Consider the following 22,535-nt stretch of genomic DNA (forward strand, 5'->3'; position numbering starts at 1 on the left):
CTATTGAGAGAGAAGTTTCAGATTAGTGAAAGAAGGACTTCATAGAACTAAGAAGAGGAGAGGTGAAAGGAAGGAGTATAAATGGCATTTTCTATAAGTCTACTGAAAAAGAAAGATATAAGATGAAAGCATGAGGAGATGGTTGGTTCTGAGATAATTTCATAAGGATGAGGGATACAGGAGTAACTGTAGTCAACAGGGAAGAAACCACTAGATAGGAAGAGTCTCTCAGTCTCTCTCTCTTTCTGTGTGTGTGTGTGTGTGTGTGTGTGTGTGTGTGTGTGTGTGTGTGTGAACAAAAGATGGGACAATGGTTTTGGAGCAAATTACTAGGTAGAGAATACAGGGTGTGGGAACAAGGGTAGTTGTAGAGGGGCTGGTCTTGGTCTTGGCAAGGAGAAGGATCATCCTTCAGACTGGGATAATGTCAAGGAGTTGTGAGATATAGGAGAAGAGTTAGTTCAGGACCAATGCTTCTCTATTTTCTCAGAAAAGAACTTGGCAGGGTCTTCAGTTATGAGGGTGAGTTAGGGCAGTATGAGAGGCATAAAATGAGAAAAGACGATTTAGAATAGTCACTAAAGGGAACTGATAGAGAATCAATTAGGGAGGAGGTAATTCAAGTCAACAAGTATTTATTAAATGCTTACTATGTACCAGGAACCACAGGTATCCAAAAGGGATACAAAGGCAAAAACAGTCTCTACTCTCAAGGAGCTCACATTGCAATAGGAGAGACAACACACAAACAACAAATATATAAGATAAACAAGAAATCAATTTAGAGGGAAGGCACTATGATAGGGTATGAGGGTAAAAGATGACTGAAAAAGGACTTTGCAGAAGACTGAATTTGATCTGAATAAACTGATCATAAAGGAAAGCAGGGAAGTCAAGAGGCACTAATGAGGAAGGAGAAAGCCAGTGAAAAGACCTGGAATGTTATGTGTAAGGTGGCCAGTGTTAGTGGAGCACATTACATTTGGAAAGGTGTAAAGTATAAGAAGCCTGGAAAAATAGGCAAGAGCTAATTTATGAAAGGTTTTAAAAGTCAGAGGATCTTATATTAGATTCTAGAGATAAGAAAGCCACTGGAGCTTAATGAGGAGGAAGAGAAACATGGTAAGTAAGTTAGGTGGAGGATGAACTTCCCACTTTAGGGAAACACTTGAGGCTCAGAGATCAAGAAGAAGGTTATTGCAATAGTTCAAAGCAGGCATGAAGTGATGAGAGACTACAGCAGGGTAGTGGCTCTGTCAGAGATGAGATAAGAACTTCTGTGAAGGTAGAATCAAGAATTTAAAGGACTTCAGAAATAGGGAGGGTTTGGGGAAAGAAAGATAATGAGTTCAGTTTGGGACACATTAAGTTCAATATGCCTAAGAAATATTCAGTTCAAGGTGTCTAAAAGGCATCTAGAACTATAAAACTGGAGGACAGCAGAGAGGTAAAGAGCTGGATAAATAGATTTACACATTTATCTGCATAGAAATGATCACTGAATTCATGGAATCTGATGAGATCACCAAGTAAATAAGGAGAGAGATAAAAGAGAAGGCAGCCCAGGACAAAGTCTTGAGGGCATGACTTAGGATCCAGAAAAGGAGACTAAGGAGTATCTAGACAGTAGGAAGAGAATCAGGAGAAAGAACTCTCATAAAAACTTAGAAAAGAAGGAGAAGGTGATTGATAGTGTCAAAACCTACAAAGAAGTCAACAAGGGATTAAGAAAAGACCTTTGGAATTAGCAATTAATGGGAGCAGTGAACTGGCTAATTGGAAGGAGAGTCAGGCCTAGAGATAGGCACCTGGACTCAAATCTGACCTCAGACATTTCCTAGCTGTATGACACAAGGCAAGTCCCTTAACACCCCACCTACCCCACCCCTCCATCCACACCCCCCCCAGCTGCCTAGCCCTTACTGCTCTTCTGCCTTGGAACCAACAGACTATATTAATTCTAAGATGGAAGGTAAGGATTAAAAAAAAATTGGCAATTAAGACATCTTGGTAACTTTGGAGAGAGCAGTTTCAGGTGAATGATAGGTAGAATTGCTTTGTTCCAAGGAAGGTGGCTCAGATGAGATTAGATAATTAAAACATTTTTTTTGTTAAGGATATAGATGCTATAGATGCTGGGGCCAAAGCCCCACCCTTTCCCCAATCCCTGCAGGGACCAAAGTCCCCTTTCCCTGATTAGCTCCCCCTTTCCCTGCACCTGTTCAAACTCCAGAACAAAGCAAGTAGTTCTACTTTATAGGATACTGTTACTTCTCTTGCTGTGACCTGGCAAATCCATGATGGACTTATACTGTCTTTACCATAATGCTAAGGACTATGCAAGCCTGGGAACCAAAAGCCCCCACCCCCAAAACCAATCCCCTAGGGCTATCCAATCAACTGGGCATAAGTACCTAACTTTATCCAATAGAGACACCCCAAGTTACCTCATCACAGACCACCACCCTTTAAAAGACTGCCCCCTTCTCTACCCAGGTAGAGACCCCAAGCCATCTGCTAGTTACAGGCTCCTCCCTTGCTCTCCCTTCCTACCCGATCCCCACCTTTCCCACAATAAAGCTTTGCTGTATTACTCAGCTCTCTCATTTCATTAGTCTTGGGTCGGATCCCCATCAGCCAGTCTGACAGATACTACTTTATAATCTTTCCAAATCAGAATGGGAGCTCCTGGAAGGCAAGGACTAGGGCTCTGGGTTCTTAACACCAAGCACAGGACTAGATCCAAAGGAAACCTCAAACATGTTAGTTGAGTATTGTGATAAAATTAGCAGTAACATTTAGTACTGAGTATTGGCAGGAAAGTTAACTATGAAGACAAGCCAGTATCAGATATCCATGATCTGGCTAATGTTCTTACCTCATCATATCCCAAGATTCCTGCATAGAAACTATTTGTCATGAGTAGCATATTCTTCTTCAGGACATAGGAATTTACCTGTCAAGATAAAAGAGCAATACAGAAGTATAAATGAAAGGAAAAGATCCTAAAGTAGTATAATCTTCTTTTAGCTACAATGGCCCTTTATAGTGCAATGGAAGTTTCCCAAGTTAAAATGAAACTTTCCACTAATCAATTTTTAGCTTCTTCATTCACTCTGTTAGACACTGTTTAACACAGTTGCCTCCTTAGGGTTGCCTTTATAAAGGTCTCCTAGAATAGAAGTGACAGGGGGTTCTGAAAGGCAGGGTCCGTACCCCAATTTTTATCAGGTTCCCATCATTCAATACTGTAAGTCCAGTAATGGACTAGGTGTTTAGCCTCCAAAGACCAGCCCAGTGAGGTTCTGAGAGCTACTTGGCAGCAGAAGAGCAAGACAAAGACCGGTAGCACAGCAAGACTCTACTAACCAGTCTCAAAAGGATCAGAGGATCAAAGAATAAGAAACGACCTTAAAGATTATCCAAGCCAATATCCAAGATGATAAAAATGTCAACAAGGTTAAATGATTTGCTCCAGGTTAAGTGATACTAATTGGCGGAGTTTCAATTTGAACTGTAAATTCTGACTTCAAGGTTGGAACTTTTCTCTTCATAATGTTCTCTCAAGGAATATCCATACTAAAGAATTTACACCTTTTTAAAAGTATTAAAGAAGTTGGTAGTCTGAAAGAACCAAACTGGAATGCAGGACTCATTAAAGCACCAAGCCCAGCAGAGAAAGAATTTACCCAGAGAATGTAAGAAAGAGGTTTCCTCATTCTCCCCCCAAATATATTGCATTTGCCCCAAGATTTTACTTGTGTTGTTCGCTTTAATGGGAATAGCCTTCTCCTCATCTCTGTCCATCTAATCCTATGCAGCCTTCAAGAACCAAATCCACACCCAAATTCTACAGGAAGTCTCCCTTGAAGTCTCAAATCCATAGACAGGTATTCCTTCTCTGAGAACCAGAGTGGCTGGCCACCTGGGCACCAAATCAGGCACTGCTTTGCCCTGTTACTCCATGGAACTTGTTTTTAAATTGTCTGTAAACCCATAGAAGGGAAGACCTGGAATATATTTCTTTACAAAGTCTCATGCAGAACCACTTAAATCCAACAAAATATTTCTCACAGGTTTTCTACAGTCACTAGTGGAAAGTAGCAAGTTTATTATTAATTTTTAAAATAAATCTTGTTTGAATGCAATAGATAAACACATCAACCACAATAAAAGCATACTTCTTGAAAAAAGTAAACAAAAATGACTTACTAGGACTTATCGAGTAGAATACTCCTCTCCATTCCTCCTTATCTCACAATCTCTCTTCCTCTTTCAACTCCTTGATATCCCTCCCTAACATATTTCATTCTTTATTTCTGTCTCTGATGAAGAGATAGTTCTTCTAACCAAAGGCAACTTTTCTACATGCAGTCTTGATGACATTCCCTCCCATTCTCTCCAGAATATTTTCCTCTAAATTCAACCTCTTCTTATCTACTGCTTCTTTCTCAGTAACCTACAAATGTGTTGGCATTTCTCCTCTCTTTAAAAAATCCTTACTAAATAAAGCTTACAGTCCCTGATTAGCTATCATCCCATATCTCTCTTCCTTTTCTCAGCAAAACTCCTTGAAAAAGCCTTGGTGCCTTCCCTTCCCTTCCCTTCCTTTCACTCTTTTTCATAATGCTCTACAATTGGCTTTTGATAAAAGAACTAAAATTGTTCTCTGCCTTCAAAACTACCCAAGATCCCTTAATCATCAATTCTAATGGTTTCTTTTCAATCTTTATTCTTCTTGACCTCTTTGACATAGCTGACCTCCCCTCCTCCTGCAACAATGCTATGTCTAGGTTCTCCTAAATCATTGCTCTGTTGATAATCTGTCACCTACACCAGATCTAGTAACTATGAGTGTATCCCAAAGCTGTGTCCTGGGCTCTCTTTCCATAGTCACTCTTTCTTTTGGCTCCCTTAGGTTCAGTTACTCTCTCTATGCAGATCATTGCCAGATCCATATGTCTAGCCCTAGTCTTTCCTCTGGCTCCTCATAGAATAGAGTTCTCAAAAGTGGGATACAATTTTTGGCAGGCTCTGACCATTCAATTCAATAACTGGATTTAACAAATTCAATGATAGATGATGTGTCTATCCTTCAAGCCCAGCAAAGGTTAGTGTTGTTTGGAAGCCGAAAAGAAACTAATAAAGACTACTAAAAAGTTCCAGGTAATTTGGTTAGAAAGATCAGAGCATCGGGGGTGGAGTCAAGATGGCGGCTTAGCAAGCAGCAAAAGTTCAGACCTCAAAGAAGACCCTTCCTTACTGATACAAACTGAATGCTCCTAGGGCAACGAAATTCAAACTGAACAACAAGACAGAAGCAGGGAACCCTCCTTCTGGACTCAAATCAAACGGTACGCCCCCCAAAAGCTGGAATCTGAGAATACTCGGGTCTAAGGGGAAGGCAGAGGGAAGGTCCCAGGACCCCTCCCCCACAACCCAGAGGGCTGAGCCCCCAGCAGCAGCAGGAACCTCTGAGCGGGCAAAGGTGCTGGTTTGGAGGATCTACCTTGTGATCAGCGGGGTGCCGGACTTGGAGCACCTAGCGTGGACAGTGGGGAGGAAGCCAGGGAGAGATCAGGGCGTGGCTGGGTCCCTCCATTAGGTTCCAGTCTCACTGTTGCCTCGGGGCACATCCAGACCAATCCAGTTGAACTGAATCCCATCAGAACTCCTCAGAGCTCAGGGAGGTGAGCAAAGGCCCTTGCGGGACAGCGAAGAAGCAGCTGGAGAGAACTGGAGAGTGCCTGGGAGTCTCCAGCCTTCCAGGAGTCTTCGGCCACAGAGCACATACAGCCCAACCCAGTTGTACTTAATCTGATCAAAAGCCTCCAGAGGACAGGGAAGCTAACATTCCTTCCCTAGAGACTGTACCAAGAGATCTGACAAAGCTCCAAGACGGGAGACTGACAGCCCCAAAACCAAAACCAAATGAGAGGAGCAAGAGCACAGACAAATACGGGGAGCAAAGAAGGGGTAAACTCGAGCAAACAACAGAAAAAGAAGAAAGAAATTACAATAGCTTCTGCACAGGTAATGAGCAAAGAGCGAACGAAACAGAGGGGGAGGGATCAGCAAAGGAAAAATCAGAAATCCCAGCGAATTGGATACAGGCTTTGGAAGAACTCAAAATGCAATTCAAAACACAATTAAGAGAGGCTGAAGACAATTGGGAAAAGAACTTAAAAACTAAGATAAGTCATCTGGAAACAGAAAATTGTATCTTGAAAGACAAAATCAACCAGCTGGAAAATGAGGCAAAGCAGATGAAAGATGAGGTGAAGAAGATGAAAGATGACCTCCAAAGAAAATCTGACCAAAAGGAAAAAGACCACCAAAAAACTAAGGATGAAATCCAGTCTTTAAGAACCAGAATACAACAACTAGAATCAAGTGACCTCACAAGGCAGCAGGACACTATAAAACAAAACCAAAAGAATGAAAAAATTGAGGAAAATATGAAGCATCTCATTCACAAAACAGAGGATTTAGAAAATCGTTCAAGGAGAGACAATTTAAGAATCATTGGCCTACCAGAAGACCATGACAAAAGAAAAAGCCTGGACATTATATTACAGGAAATTATTAAAGAAAACTGCCCCGAAAAGTGGAGACTGATAGAATCCACAGATCACCTCCTGTACTTAATCCCCAACTGACATCACCCAGGAATGTTATAGCCAAATTCAAGAACTATCAGACCAAAGAAAAGATATTACAAGCTGCCAAGAAGAAGTCATTCAGATACCAAGGAACCACAGTGAGGATAACTCAGGATCTGGCTGCATCCACACTGAAAAAAAGAAAGGCATGGAATACGATATTCCGGAAAGCAAGGGAACTAAGTCTACAACCAAGAATCAACTACCCAGCAAAACTGACTATATTCTTACAGGGGAAAGTATGGTCATTCAACAAAATAGAAGAATTTTAAGAATTCATAAAGAAAAGACCAGACCTGAACAGAAAATTTGATGTCCAAGCACAGAACTCAAGAAAATCATCAAAAGGTAATTTAAAAAGAGGGGAAAAAAGAAAAACAAAAAAAATTTTTAAGAGACTCAATAAGTTAAAATGATATGTATCCCTATAAGAAAAGAGGTCATTGGTAACTCTTAAAAACTGCTGTTATTACTTGGGCAGCAAAAAGAAGTATACTTAGAGGGAACAGTGACAAACTGTATAGGATGAAAGGACAAGACATAAATAGGTATATAGATATATGCATGCAAAAATACATATGCACGAGTATGCATATATATGTAACTAGAGCTTAAAAATAGGTTAATATTAAAAGAAATGGGAAAAGAAACAAATGGGGATAAATTTATTTGTCATAAAGAAGCTCATGGTGGGAGGGGGGAGAACATCAATATACTGGAAGGGTAAAGAGGTCGGAGACAGGAAATACTCAACTTTTAAGTGCTTTGAAAGTGACTCAAAGAGGGAAAAGAAAGATCAGAGCATCAAACTAGATGTACTACAGGCACCTGAAACTTGACAGGTCCAAAAGATGACTTTTTCCACCAAACCCAGCCCTTTTCCAAATTTCTCTGTTATTCTTGAGGGTAACATCCTTCTAGTCACTAAGGTTTTCACAACTTTGGTATAATCCCTGGAACACTCAGTCTCCTTCACCCTACCATATCTTATCAGTTGCCAAATCTTGTCTTTTCTGTTCCTATAACAATTCTCCTATCTATCCCCTCTTTTCAAGTCCCTACTAACATAGCAGTAGTCTTGGTGTTGCTCCAAAGGCACTCTGTAAGCTTTCAGAATCCTTCTACCTGGTGTTATAGTTATCTCACTACAGGTATCTCCCCTGTTAGACTATTAGTTCCCTGAAAGCAGGAACCACATCTCTCATTCCTCTCCACCCTCTTCTTCCCTGACCCCAACATTGAGGATAGGGTCCTATAGGTGATAGGTGCTCAGGACATATATGGTAATGTTATTATTCACACAGGAAACAAAAAATACCAACCATAGAGAAACTCCTAGAGTCCTCTGGGAGACAGGACAGGTATAAGACCAAAGTAGCAATGAGAGTTGCTCATCAGCTAAAATCTCATGTCACATGTTCAATTCCCTTCTTTATACCTGTCCCCACTCTTGTTATGGCATTTATCTCCTGACTAGTTGGCCATTCTATGCCCACAGAGCCTCCCTCCTTAACTTGTGGCTGCACCTGGAGACTAGTTTTTCTAAAGTATCAGCCAGGTTGTATTAGATCATGAAATGGGACCTTGTGAGAAGGGAGTGGCAGACAGTTTGTTCACTAGACTTATGATCTGCAGCCAACAGGTGAGGCAGAGAGCAGCTCTCTAGGGGCCAAACACTGAAATAACCCAGATCTTCCAGCAAGCCCAAGTCTCAGACTGCTGAGACTCATAACCCAAGTCAGTTAGATGCATTTGTGTCTTTCTCTGTTGGTAGGCAAACTCCCCATATCTCTCTACTACAAGGGCTCCTAGTCTCTCCTATTCTGGATGATCACAATCTTTTTTCTCTGTCTTTCATTGAGTAAAACTTTGTACACATACAGAATGACACAGCAGACAAACATTCTCCACTAGACAAGTGTTGGGCTGTTTTCCCCCTCAGCTGCTATCCCTTTTCACAATGCTTTGCTTTTTTATAAAAGTCCACAGAGCAAAACCACAAGGAAAGGTTCCTTTTCTGTCAGTTACTCATATTTTCCCATTTATTCAGCTATTAAAATCCATGCAGATATTTTACAGGCCATCAAGATTTGGTGACTGGTATTACTTGAATGTTTAATAATAAACTCAACAGAAGAAATCAGAGGGTTAAATGATGACTGCAATTCCTGTAATGACTTAATTAAATTTTTATTGAGTACATAAACTATGATGTCATTTCTAGCCAACCTCATGCCTCCATCCCCCTCATGTCACAGGCTGGGGGCGCTCTCAGTAGACACTCCTGAGTGAGTCCTGCGTCTCTGCTGCACTGGGGAAGGGGGCAAGGCTCATGTAACACACTCAATAAATTATCCGTTCATTTCTAAACAAAGTCCATGAGTTATAATATATTTGCCATGCACTTTTTATGACATCATAAAAGTGGTACCTTAAGGATTACTTAACACAGACGGCGAATGTTAGAGCAGAGGCAGGCTCAAGGGGCAAAGAAAACAAACATTAGCAGCCCAGGGACAGGTCCTGGAGTTTACATCCCAGGGGGAGCCACATACTATATTAGAAAGAAAAAACAGCCACATTGGGTCTGCTAATCAGTAGATTAAGGAAGAAGATAACCAAGAAGTTAAAAGAATAAGGCAGGCAAGTACCCCAAGCTGAGAAACTTTTAATGGCACGTGTCCAGAATGTCTGAAGGATGAGCACCAGGCTCTAAGGTAAAGGGCTCTTTCGTTGGACTCCATGCCAAAAACACAGGAGTTTGAGCCCTCATTCTGGCAAATACTGGCTCTTGTGAGATGACATTCTCTTTTAATCTTGGCCTCAGCTGCCTCATCTCTAAAAAGAGGGCTAATACCTATTGTACCTAATAGAGTAGGATATAATAGGGATCTTGTAGGACAACATAAGTTAAAGGGGTTTTCAAATAATAAACTGAAGTATATCAGGGATTCTCTGTAAAAATGGGTTATTCATGATACACTATAGCTACAAATCATGGAACACCACCATCTTTGAAGAGTCAAAAGGCAAGGGGGAGGGGAGAGGGCATGGGCAGGGAGACTCATGGAGGCTGCAAACAAGATCCAGCAGGCAAAGAACAATGATATGCACATGAAACCTGGCTTAAGAAGCAGGTTAGAAATGGGCACCACAAGAAAAGATATATAGATCAGTCACATTCCAAAAGGGAAAGATAGCGGAAGAAGGGATATGCATCCCATAAAATCCCATGAATTCCCATATAATCTTAACAGAATCAGAGGAAAACCTCTGGCATAGTGGTTGGATCTTAGACATTATATTTAAAGGAAGTCAGAAGTAAGGATCATCCAGGATGGGAAGGCCAGAATAAATTACAATCTCTACTGCTGGAGGAAGTGTTCACAATAAGACCTCATTTGGAGTGAGGTAAATTAAAATTTGCATGGGATCACAGATTTAAAGCTAGAAAGGGCCTCAGAAATCATCTAGTCCAATGTCATTTTTGTAGATGAAGAAGCTAAGACCCAAGGAGGTTAAATGATTTGCCTGAGGTCACAGTACAAGTTCAGTAGCAGGGCCATGACCACTATCCAGAGCTCTGTGCTCCCAGCCAGAGCTATTCTTTTCTATCAGGCTTTTGCTCTTTTTTTCTTGGTGTAACAGGCTTATTTATTTACTTTTGGCAGGAAGGAGGATGAGGAAGGGAAGGAAATCAGTTTGCAAAGATATCAACTTTTCCCACAAAAGCAACTGAGGTTGAATATTCAGGAACCTATACTGAAATGAACTGGAAATATGAGAAATCTGATATAGAGGAATTTTATCTGTGAATCATCTGATGATTCAACACAAGAAGAGAATTCTAGGATGGCAGAACTAAGGAAGGAATTTCTGAGTTCACCTGGTCCATCCACCTTCCTAAAGGAGAATATCCTCCACAATGCCCTACAGAAATAACTTTCATGAGGTAGCCTCATTCTGGTGCTGGATAGCACTGATACAGCATTCTTTTCATCATCAGATAAAAATCTTCCTTCCTAGCTTCCAGCTTTCATTCTGCCCTCAGAGACCACAGCAGAAGTCTGTTCCCTCACTCTTACAACAGGAAGCAGGCTATTATGTCCAAAGGGATATAGAACATATCAAATAAACATTATATCATGATTCTCTTTCAACCATCTTTGCCTCTAAAGGAATTTGATTCCTGTTGTGATTTATATTGAATACTAAACCTATTAACAATAAATTAATTTATCAATTAGCCACTGGATATTACCCATTGCTAAATATTAACCAAAAAAAGAATATTATTTCTGTAGCAAAGGAAAATAACATGCAAGGAATGATTGAAAGGATATGAGACTCAGAATTCTACCAGGGCTGTCAGGATCCCAAACTGTTGAAGAGACAGTTCCCCAGCTGACACACTGGACCTGAAGGTGAAGCCTGGAAGGTGAAGATTTCATCTCTCCTGGACTCCCCTGGACAGCTAACAAGCAGCCTCTTTTAATTCCACCATACAAGGTTGAGAGGACATATCCATACACTCTGGTGGATAGAGTGAAACTTGGAGAAACCCTCTTTTCCCTGGGGCAATTGAGGACTCAGCTGGATTCCTGTACCTGAACCACCAAGGCTTCTCTGTATATGAGAAATCTGGTTCCCTGTTGTACTGACCTTAGGAAACTTAGGTGTTTAGATTAGAGTATTTAGATAGTGGGTTTAAAAACTGTGTTAATTGTCAGATGCTAACCTTTCCCCCTCATTCCCAAACCTTACCCTTATCTGTTAATAAATTTTATATTTATGTTTATCCCTCTGTATTACTTTCCTTCCCCCTATCCAAATTATATTTCCTTATAACAGTTTGGCAGAACTAGCTAGGTTTAAGAAATCTTAGAAAATTAAGTTTTATTTATAGGAAAAACAGTTTCTATAGGGAAGTCAGTTAGGTAAGATTGAAATATACCATCCCCACTCTGACAGTGGTACGTTCCAAGGGTGGGGGCCAGTGGAATTCTAAGACTCCAGTAAGGGGGTAGATAATTTAATAATTAAATACCTTTTTGCCACATGCTTTTGGTGGCCATATTGGAATTTTTTTTCAAGTTTTTCCTTTTTAGAAATTATTTGTAAAATTATTCACAGTGGATTATAATAACTCTTATTCACCTGTATTATCTTTAAATGTAAACATGTCTGGAGAATGCATTTTGCACATCCCATACATTGTGTTTGTGTTGTTCCCTAATGTTTGTTATGTAGGATTGGACTATAAATGGATGAAACCTTTTATGGATATCACAATGCAAACTGTCCTGTCTCATGTCCCCATAGTTTGTATCTGTCTTTGTGTCCTGTATAAGTGTAGATTGGCATTCTTTCTCATTGGTAAATGGTTTAAAGTGATTATGATATGGTTAACAAAGGATTCAGAGCTCAAACTAATGGTGATATATATGAAAAGACAACTTGATCAATTGGAACTATATATAAAAGATAATAAGCTTCTAAACACAGAATATGAGTGTAGGGAAAATGTAAACACTGGTGCAAAGGAAAATCTAAACAGGTTACAACAAGAAGAGGCTAGAGGGATGGTTACTCTATGTCCTCTAAGAGATCTTCCTGTAGTCTCAAAGAATGAAAAATTCCAGGTCAAGACACACAAAAGACTCACTCCAGAGGACTTGGAGTCCATAAAGAAAAGAACCCCAGTCTTTGTAGATGAATCCAATTGTGTAATCAAAGAGATGAAGAGGACAATAGACATATTTGGTCTCAATTATAATGATTTTGCACTATTAATGAAGGAACTGTTAACAAAAAGGGCATGTAATAAATTTACCAAGGAGACAAGATCAGGCGCTCTATTGGTACCCTGGCCAGAAAGATATGACATGGACATGAATGATAGAGCTCAATATGATGTCATGAAGGAATGTAGGCAAGCGATTTTGGAAGGCATGGGTTGGTATACCAAAGGACCAAATGCTTGGTCAAAATTTGAAGAAATAAAGCAAAAGTCCACAGAAACACCAACATCATTTTTAGATCTAATCACAGAGGCTGCTTAGACATATCTTAATATAGATGTACTTGAAGAGGGAATAATTTCTCATATAAAAAGGATCTTTGTAAAGAATGTCATACCAAAAATTAAACTATTCTTTAAAAATAACTATCCTGATTGGGAGGAAATGGAACTGGAAGACATTAGGCAAAAGGCAACATATTTGACCATGGATAATAATGGACAATATGAAGATAGAAATGTAGAAATGGAAGATCTTAAAAGAAATCTTAGGGAAGTAGAACTTAAAGCTAAGAAAAGTGAAATAAAAAAGGTTAAGGCAGTGGCTGCATTGAGATCAATAAAGTCTAATAATAATTACTATAAGCCAATGGATAGGAGATCAGGTCCACAATTTTGTTTCCTCTGTAACAGGTTTGGGCATTTTGTGAAAGAATGCAGATTTGGAGGCAAGTTTGCAAGACAAATAAACAGATATGGAGGATATAATAGGAACAATCAGAATAACAACAGTAATAATTATAATAACAATAATAATGGTTGGAATAATAATTATGCAAGGAGAAATAATGGGAATGTGTGCCAAAATGCTTGTGACCAAGGAGCCCAAGCACCAGACCTCAACACTATGCAGGACTAGGTTAAGTCTGGAGCAAGGCCTAAATATTGTCAGGTGGTTAAGTGTGATTAGAGCAAGGGTGAATGTTCTTTATGAAAGTTTCCCCAATGTACTTCTGTAATTAAATCAAGGGATAATGAATGGAGAGTAAATGAAAATAAGTGTAATGGTAATAAGATTAAATAAGATATAGATGAGTTGACTGAATAAAATGATAATATAATTAGTGTTAATAATTGTAAGGAAAAAGAAAATTGTAACATAAATTTAGTAGAAAATTCTAATGAATGTAAAATAAGGGGAAATAGTGAAGAATGTAAACTGAATAATGATAATGATAATGAAATTGTAAATGAGAACAATGATACCAAGATGAAGAATATAAGGACCAAAGGGAGTAGTGAAAAAGCTGATGATGGAGTTAAAAATACAAAATCCTGGGAATATCATGTAGTTCAAGCTGATGTAAACATGGATGGACAGGAAATGATTGAGCTATGTATTGATGTTACTGTGCAAGCACCAGTATTAGAAACATTTCAACTTCCAAACAGCACAGAACAATATGTATCTGTGACAATAGGATATCAGATATATGATCTTTTGGTTGATACTGGAGCCAGTAAATCAGTTTTGCAAAGTCTTCCTAAGAATTGTAGAGCTGTGGGTACAATGAAAGTAATAGGAGCTACTGGAAAACCAGAGAGAGTAGCAAAATTATACCCTAAAATGATTACTTTAGATGCTTTATCTGTGGAGCATACATTTCTTTGTATGCCAGATAATCCCATGAATCTTCTAGGCAGGGATTTATTATGTAAATTATAAGCAACAATCCAATGTTCTGATACTGGTGATATCTCATTACATCTACGAATCTCTGAAAGCTTTTCCATTGTTGTTCTTAGATTCAATCAGTACAGAGGAAGGCTTGGATTCAATCTATCATATACCTGAGGATATCCCTAAAAATTTATGGTCAAAGTCATCCACAGATGTAGGTCTATTGAAATCAGGTACTCCCATAAGGGTAAGGACTAAGGAAGGACCAGTTCTTTGTGTACCTCAATATCCCTTAAGTAAAGAAGCAATAGAGGGTATCAGACCAATCATTGAATCCCTAATCCAACAAGGGATCATAATGCCTTGCTTCTCAGAATATAATACACCTATACTTCCAAATAAAAAAGCCAAAGCTAGATCAAAATGGCAAAGCAATCTAAAGATTCATATAGGATTTAAGAGCTGTAAATGATCATGTGATAAAGACACATCCTATTGTACCATGTCCAGCTGCTATAATTTCGTACATTCCAAGTCAGGCAAGATATTTCACTGTGGTAGATTTATGCTCAGCGTTTTTCTCAATACCAATTCATGAGGATTCTCAAAAGATCTTTGCTTTTACATGGGGAAAAAAAATGGACTTGGACTCATCTTCCCCAGGGGTATATGGATTCTCTGAGCCAATTCTCACAAATTTTGTAACTTCTCAGCCCGTGAGAAGTCACAAGGTAGAAAGATAGAAAAAGGATAGAAGTTTTGGATTCTGCGAAGGGCGTGATGGAGCCAATTTCGAGATGTCAGAAATGAGTCAGAGATCAGGCCTTGTTAATTATAATGGAGCCGCAGCCATTCCCCAATCAGTGGACCTCTCAGAAAGGCTAATTCCGTCCAAAGATCCCAATTTAACACTTCACCGGTCAGAGGATGATATAGCTTAGCTGGGAGAATAAACAGAGTAGAATTAGAGAGTGCTAGGTATTAGCATTGGAAAAGAGAGAGGCCTGGCCAAAGGCCAGGTTATAGGTGAGAGATAGAGAGGAGAGAGAAAGAAGAAGAGATAGGGTTAAGCAATCCTATGAGGTCTCCGAGAGAAGGAAATGGCTGCGAGCTCCCTTTTTAATCTCTTTGACATGCAATATATATTGATGTATTACATAGTGTATTGCCATTGGATAATTGCAAATTACAACAAGGTGAAGGTGGGGGTTTATCCCAGGTGGGTAAGACAAAGGGAAGCAAGGTTTCGCGCCCTAACCTTAGCCATGCTGGGAACAGAGTTCATTGCCATGCGCAGAATGGCCATATGCCCACACACAATCCTTGCCTCTTAAATATACATATGGGCTGGACTGCTACAAATTTTATTTATTTTATTATTTTTTAACATTATTTTATTTGGTCATTTCCAAATATTATTCATTGGAAACAAAGATCATTTTATTCCCCGCCCCCCCCGCTCCCACCACCTCTCCCACAGCCAACGCACGATTCCACTGGGTATGACATGTGTCCTTCATTCGAACCCATTTCCATGTTGTTGGTATTTGCATTAGTGTTCATTTAGAGTCTCTCCTCATTCATATCCCCTCAACCCCTGTAGTCAAGCAGTTGCTTTTCATCGGTGTTTTTACTCCCACAGTTTATCCTCTGCTTGTGGATAGTGTTTTTTAGATCCCTGCAGATTGTTCAGGGACATTGCATTGACACTAATGAAGAAGTCCATTACGTTCGATTGTACCACATTGTATCAGTCTCTGTGTACAATGTTTTCCTGGTTCTGCTCCTTTCTCTCGGCATCACTTCCTGGAGGTTGTTCCAGTCTCCATGGAATTCCTCCACTTTATTATTCCTTTTAGCACAATAGTATTCCATCACCAACATATACCACAATTTGCTCAGACATTCCCCAATTGAAGGGCATCCCCTCATTTTCCAATTTTTTTGCCATCACAAAGAGTGCAGCTATGAATATTCCTGTACAAGTCTTTTTCCTTATTATCTCTTTGGGGTACAAACCCAGCAGTCCTATGGCTGGATCAAAGGGCAGACCGTCTTTTATCGCCCTTTGGGCATAGTTCCAAATTGCCCTCCAGAATGGTTGGATCAATTCACAACTCCACCAGCAATGAATTAGTGTCTCTACTTTGCCACATCCCCTCCAGCATTCATTACTTTCCATAGCTGTCATGTTAGCCAATCTGCTAGGTGTGAGGTGATACCTCAGAGTTGTTTTGATTTGCATCTCTCTGATTATAAGAGATGTAGAACACTTTTTCATGTGCTTATTAATAGTTTTGATTTCTTTGGCTGAAAACTGCCTGTTCATGTCCCTTGCCCATTTATCAATTGGAGAATGGCTTGATTTTTTGTACAATTGATTTAGCTCTTTGTAAATTTGAGTAATTAAACCTTTGTCAGAGGTTTTTATGAATATTGTTTCCCAATTTGTTGCTTCCCTTTTGATTTTGGTTACATTGGTTTTGTTTGTATAAAACCTTTTTAATTTGATGTAGTCAAAATTATTTATTTTACATTTTGTGACTCTTTCTAAGTCTTGCTTGGTTTTAAAATCTTTCCCTTCCCAAAGGTCTGACATGTATACTATTCTGTGTTCACCTAATTTACTTATAGTTTCCTTCTTTATGTTCAAGTTATTCACCCATTTTGAATTTATCTTGGTGTAGGGTGTGAGGTATTGATCCAAACCTAATCTCTCCCACACTGTCTTCCAATTTTCCCAGCAGTTTTTATCAAATAATGGATTTTTGTTCCAAAAGCTAGGGTCTTTGGATTTGTCATAAACTGTCTTACTGAGATCATTTACACTAAGTCTATTCCACTGATCCTCCTTTCTGTCTCTTAGCCAGTACCAAATTTTTTTGATAACCACTGCTTTATAGTATAGTTTGAGATCTGGGACTGCAAGTCCTCCTTCCTTTGCATTTTTTTTTCATGATTTCCCTGGATATCCTTGATCTTTTGTTCTTCCAAATGAACTTAGTTACGGTTTTTTCTAATTCAGTAAAGAAGTTTTTTGGTAGTTCAATGGGTATGGCACTAAATAAGTAAATTAATTTGGGTAGGATTGTCATTTTTATTATGTTAGCTTGTCCTACCCATGAGCAATCAATGTTTTTCCAATTGTTTAGATCTAGTTTTAGTTGTGTAGAAAGTGTTTTGTAGTTGTGTTCATATAGTTCCTGTGTTTGTCTCGGCAGATAGATTCCTAAGTATTTTATATTGTCAAGTGATTTTAAATGGTATTTCTCTTTCTAATTCTTGCTGCTGAAATAGGTTAGAGATATATAGAAATGCTGATGACTTATGCGGGTTTATTTTGATTCCTGCAACTTTGCTGAAGTTGTTGATTATTTTGCATAACTTTTTGGTTGATTCTCTAGGATTCCTTAAGTAAACCATCATATCATCTGCAAAGAGTGATAGCTTGGTCTCCTCATTGCCAATTTTAATACGTTCAATTTCTTTTTCTTCTCTAATTGCTACTGCTAGTGTTTCTAGTACAATGTTAAATAATAGAGGTGATAATGGCATCCTTGTTTTGCTACTGATATTATTGGGAAGGCTTCTAGTTTATCCCCATTGCAGATAATGTTTGCTGATGGTTTTAGATATATACTGTTTATTATTTTTAGGAAAGGCCCTTCTATTCCTATACTTTCTAGTGTTTTCAATAGGAATGGGTGTTATATTTTGTAAAAGGCTTTTTCTGCATCTATTGAGATAATCATGTGATTTTTGTCAGTTTGCCTGTTAATATGGTCAATTATGTGGATGGTTTTCCTAATATTGAACCATCCTTGCATTCCTGGTATGAATCCTGCCTGGTCATAGTGGATGACCCTTGTGATGACTTGCTGGAATCTTTTTGCTAGTACCCTATTTAAGATTTTTGCATCTATATTCATTAGGGAGATTGGTCTATAGTTTTCTTTCTCTGTTTTTGACCTGCCTGGCTTTGGGATCAGTACCATGTTTGTGTTGTAAAATGAATTTGGTAGAACTCCTTCTTGGCTTCTTCTGTCATATAGTTTGTTTAATCCTGGGATTAGTTGTTCTTTGAATGTTTGATAGAATTCATTTGTGAATCCATCTGGACCTGGGGATTTTTTCTTAGGGAGTTCTTTGATGGCTTGTTCAATTTCTTTTTCTGATATGGGGTTGTTAAGGTAATTTATTTCTTCCTCTTTTAGTATAGGCAATTTTTATTTTTGTAAGTATTCATCCATATCACCTAGATTGCCATATTTGTTGCCATATAATTGGGCATAATAGTTTTTAATGATTGCCTTAATTTCCTCTTCATTAGAGGTGAGGTCTCCTTTTTCATCTTGGATACTGTCAATTTGGTTTACTTCTTTCCTGTTTTTAATTAGACTGACTAGTACTTTGTCTATTTTATTTGTTTTTTCAAAGTACCAGCTTCTAGTCTTATTTGTTAAATCAATAGTTCTTTGACTTTCGATTATATTAATTTCTCCTTTGAGTTTTAGGATCTCTAATTTAGTCTTCATCTGATGATTTTTAATTTGTTTGCTTTCTAATTTTTTAATTTGCATGCCCAATTCATTGACCTCTGCCCTTCTTAATTTGTTAATATATGAACTCAAAGATATAAATATCCCCCTGGGTACTGCTTTGGCTGCATCCCATAGGTTTTGAAAGGATGTCTCATCACTGTCATTTTCTTCAATGAAGTTATTAATTGTTTCTACAATTTGTTCTTTAACTAACTGGTTTTGGAGAATCATATTGTTTAATTTCCAATTAATTTTCGATTTACCTCTCCATGTTCCCTTACTAATTATTATTTTCATTGCATTGTGATCTGAGAAAGTTGCATTTATTATTTCTGCTCTTTTGCACTTGTTAACAGGCAATGTTTTTATGCCCTAATACATGGTCAATTTTTGTGAATGTACCATGTGCTACAGAAAAGAAGGTATATTCCTTTTTTTCCCTATTTATTTTTCTCCACATGTCTACTAACTTTAATTTTTCTAAGATTTCATTCACTTCTCTTATCTCTTATTATTTATTTTTTTACCTCTTTCTTATTTATTTTCTCACAAATTTTAAATAGAGATCTAAAAACCATAACATTCAAGGAAAATAAAATAGAGCATTTTGTTAATGATATCCTCCTTGCATCCCCAAGTGCTAAAATGTATCTCAAAGATAACAAGATTCTTGATAGAATTATTTAAACATTGTGAACTTTAGATTACACCACCCTACTTAGTCTAACAAAATCAGGAATGTCTATACCCATACTTGAGGATTAAGTATCTAGGAGAATGGTCTATGATAGACATGTGCTAATAAATGACAAATTAGAAACAGCTGACAGACCCCTGGGCTTTCCTAAGTTAAGCTTAAGCTACCATTGGTACAGGTGAGACACAGGAAAGTGATGTAAAACCCTCTATATGTTTCGCGTCACTTCCTCTCTCCGGCTTCTTTTGCGGCAGAGAAGTGGATGGTGGCAGCTTGCTGAGTGTGCTAATCATTCTGGCTTCTTAGCATGGCTTAAGTTATTGTCTGGTTTGGTGGTGAGTTTTCCTTGATACTATACTGGGAGAAGCTGAGTAGCCTAGTTCAGATGAGGCATCTTACTGAGCTCTATAGGAGTTTAGGCTGATTCTTTCTCCTTTACCTTCCAAACACTACCCTCTTAGAAAGTCACTAATCTTCAGAGACCTCATGGCGGAGGACTTTGAACTTCCCCTGGCACAGGCCAGGCAGGAGAACTCTTACACCTTTTCCCTCTCCCTTCCCCTTAATTCCTTTCCTCTATATTAATTAAACCACCATAAATTTGCTGACTTGAGTATTTTATTTGGGATATTCCCTGATGACCAAAATTAATTTAGATTAGGTCACAACCCTAAAATTATTCTTACAATGTGAGCATAAAATCTCCAAGGCAAAATTACAGTGAGTATTGCCTTCAGTGCAATATCTTAAATTTGTGTTATCAGAGGGTTCCAGAAGTATCACACAGAAAAGAATAGCAGACATCCAGAAACTGAGTGTTCCTAAGACCAAAAAGAAACTCAGAGCTGTTCTTGAAACAACTGGTTTCTATAGGCAATGGATTCCTAGGCATAGGGAATTAACAAAGTATTTAACAGACTTAACCAGGAATACAGAACCAGAACCTCTGAAACTAAAACCTGAACATCTTCAAGCCTTAAGTAAGCTTAAAGAAGCCATTTTTATCTGCCCCAGCTCTGGGTATCCCAGACTATACAAAACCATTTCAACTATCTATCAATGAAACAAAAGGTATTGCTTCTAGTGTACTGACACAAACTTTAGGACAAAGTTATCATCCAATTGGATATTATAGTTGTCAGCTTGATCCAATAACTGCTGGTACAGTTCCTTGTCAAAGGGGTGTAGTAGCTGCAGCTTTGTTAGTCCAGAAGTCAGCAGATTTAGTTTTGGGATGTCCATTGACTATATATTGTTCATATCAAATAGAAGCACTAATGAGGAAATTTCATACTTAAGCATATTCAGATCAATTAATATCTAAGTATGAAATAATACTCCTAGGTAGTGAAAACATCCAGTTGAGAAGGTGTAGTGTAATACATCCAGCTATACTTCTTCCTGATTTTCCAAAGAACAGTGAACCATTTCATGAGTAACATAGAAGTAGTAGATCTAGTGGATATGCCTAGGATGGATTTAAAAGGCATTCCAATCGAAAATTCAGACTTGGTGTTATTCACTGATGGTTCTTCATATTTGTGTAATGGAATTAGATGTACAGGTGCTGCAGTTGTCACAGAATTTGAGACACTGTGATATGGATCATGACCTAGTAACCTTAGTGCTAAAGGGGCAGAGTTGGTTGCTTTAAAGCAAGAATATCTTCTAGCTGATAGTAAAAGTGCAAATATTTATAGACTCTTGTTATGCATTTTCTGTATGTCATGCTACATGACAGATCTGGAAGCAACAAAGTTTTATTACTGCATCGGGAAAACCAATTGTTCATACAAAAATAATAACTGAGTTGTTGGATGCTATCCAAAAACCTAAACAGCTAGAGGCAATCCATTGTAGAAGTCATACTTATGGCAGAGATTCAGTTTCTGAAGAAAATCATAGAGCTGATATAACTGCAAAATTTGCAGCCAGTAATGCACCAGTATATGTAATGAATTTGTCAACTATTGAATCTGATGATCTAGAAAAAGCTTATGTAGATTCAGAAATTCAAAAGTGGAAGGAGAAGTTTGGAGCAAGGAAAGAACATGGAATATGGGTTGCAGACGCTGGAAAACTGCTATTACCAAAAGACTTGTATACCTATTTGTGTCAAGCCATCCGCACAAAAGGTCATTTTGGTACTCAAGCTGTAATTGACTCTGTAAAGAGGCAATGGGTAGCTCCTGGAATAAGTACTGTAGCTAATGAAATCTATACAAGCTGTTCTGTTTGCCAAAAATTCAATCAAGGGGTATTCAGACAGAAAGGTTTAGGTGGTAGACCTTTTAGCATATTGTCCATTTGAGAGTCTGCAAATTGATTACATCAGCATGCTAAAAGCTGGAAGATACAAGTTTTGTCGGGTAATTGTAGACAGATTAACTAAGTGGCCTGAAGCATTTCCATCAAATACAAATACAGCTAGCTTTGTGGTAAAAGTGTTGATTAAGGAAATTATAACTAGATTTGGAGTACCACTTACCATAGACTCTGATAAGAGATCTCATTTCACCCAGGTTATCCTGAAAAGAGTCTATGAGAATCTAGGAATAACACCCAAATATCATGTTCCTTATCATCCACAAAGTTCAGGTCAAGTGGAGTGTGTAAATAGGGAACTCAAGACTATGGTGGGGGAAATCTGTGCTGAAACTCATCTAAAATGGCCAGATATTTCCCCCATAGTTTTGTTTTACCTACATACAAGTCCAAGAGAAGATTTACATGTATCATCCTATGAAATGCTCTTTGGACATGCTCCACAACAGGCAAAAACTTGTAAGGCAGTCTATATATCTCTCTTAGGAGGAGATTGTCAACTTGCTTCTTACTTAAGTGTTTTACAAGGACTCAAAGAATTACATGATATGGGAGTATGGATCTAAGCTGGCCCATTGGATTATTCTCTCCATAATTTTAAACCGGGAGATATGGTATATGTTAAAAATTTTGCTAAAACATCAGCAACGCAAGAGAGTTGGCTAGGTCCTTATACATTGTGTTAGTATCTCCATCTTCAGTAAAAGTTTTGGGTAGAGATTCATGGTATCATTGTTCACATATAAAATTAGCACAAGGTATAAATAATGAAAATGTACAAATTATTGAACAAGAAGAAACTGAAGAAAAATAAATAGTAGAAAGCGAGAATCATCAGTTAAATTGAGTCCACAGTCAGAAAGATCAGCAAGGAGAGGACCATTCCAGT

At 38.3% G+C, this 22,535-nt stretch overlaps 1 protein-coding gene and 1 long non-coding RNA gene across 4 annotated transcripts in view; one reads left to right on the forward strand and one right to left on the reverse strand.

Annotated features, from left to right (window-relative positions):
• Positions 1-11,960, forward strand: part of LOC103106541 (uncharacterized) — a 38,948-nt gene extending 26,988 nt beyond the window's left edge. For all 3 annotated transcript variants that reach the window (XR_001625925.2, XR_001625923.2, XR_008917358.1), the window contains exon 5: positions 10,334-11,960. This is a non-coding gene — a long non-coding RNA (uncharacterized LOC103106541). The remainder of the gene's footprint in view (positions 1-10,333) is intronic.
• LOC100032469 (ubiquinol-cytochrome-c reductase complex assembly factor 1) overlaps positions 1-22,535 on the reverse strand; it is a 147,570-nt gene that overhangs the window by 8,357 nt on the left and 116,678 nt on the right. Inside the window, exon 8 of the mRNA XM_056822136.1 lies at positions 2,879-2,956. Within this exon, the coding sequence (XP_056678114.1) occupies positions 2,879-2,956 (78 nt within the window). The remainder of the gene's footprint in view (positions 1-2,878; positions 2,957-22,535) is intronic.

Source organism: Monodelphis domestica, chromosome 1 (genome assembly GCF_027887165.1).
Source record: "Monodelphis domestica isolate mMonDom1 chromosome 1, mMonDom1.pri, whole genome shotgun sequence".
NCBI classification, from domain to species: Eukaryota; Metazoa; Chordata; class Mammalia; order Didelphimorphia; family Didelphidae; genus Monodelphis; species Monodelphis domestica.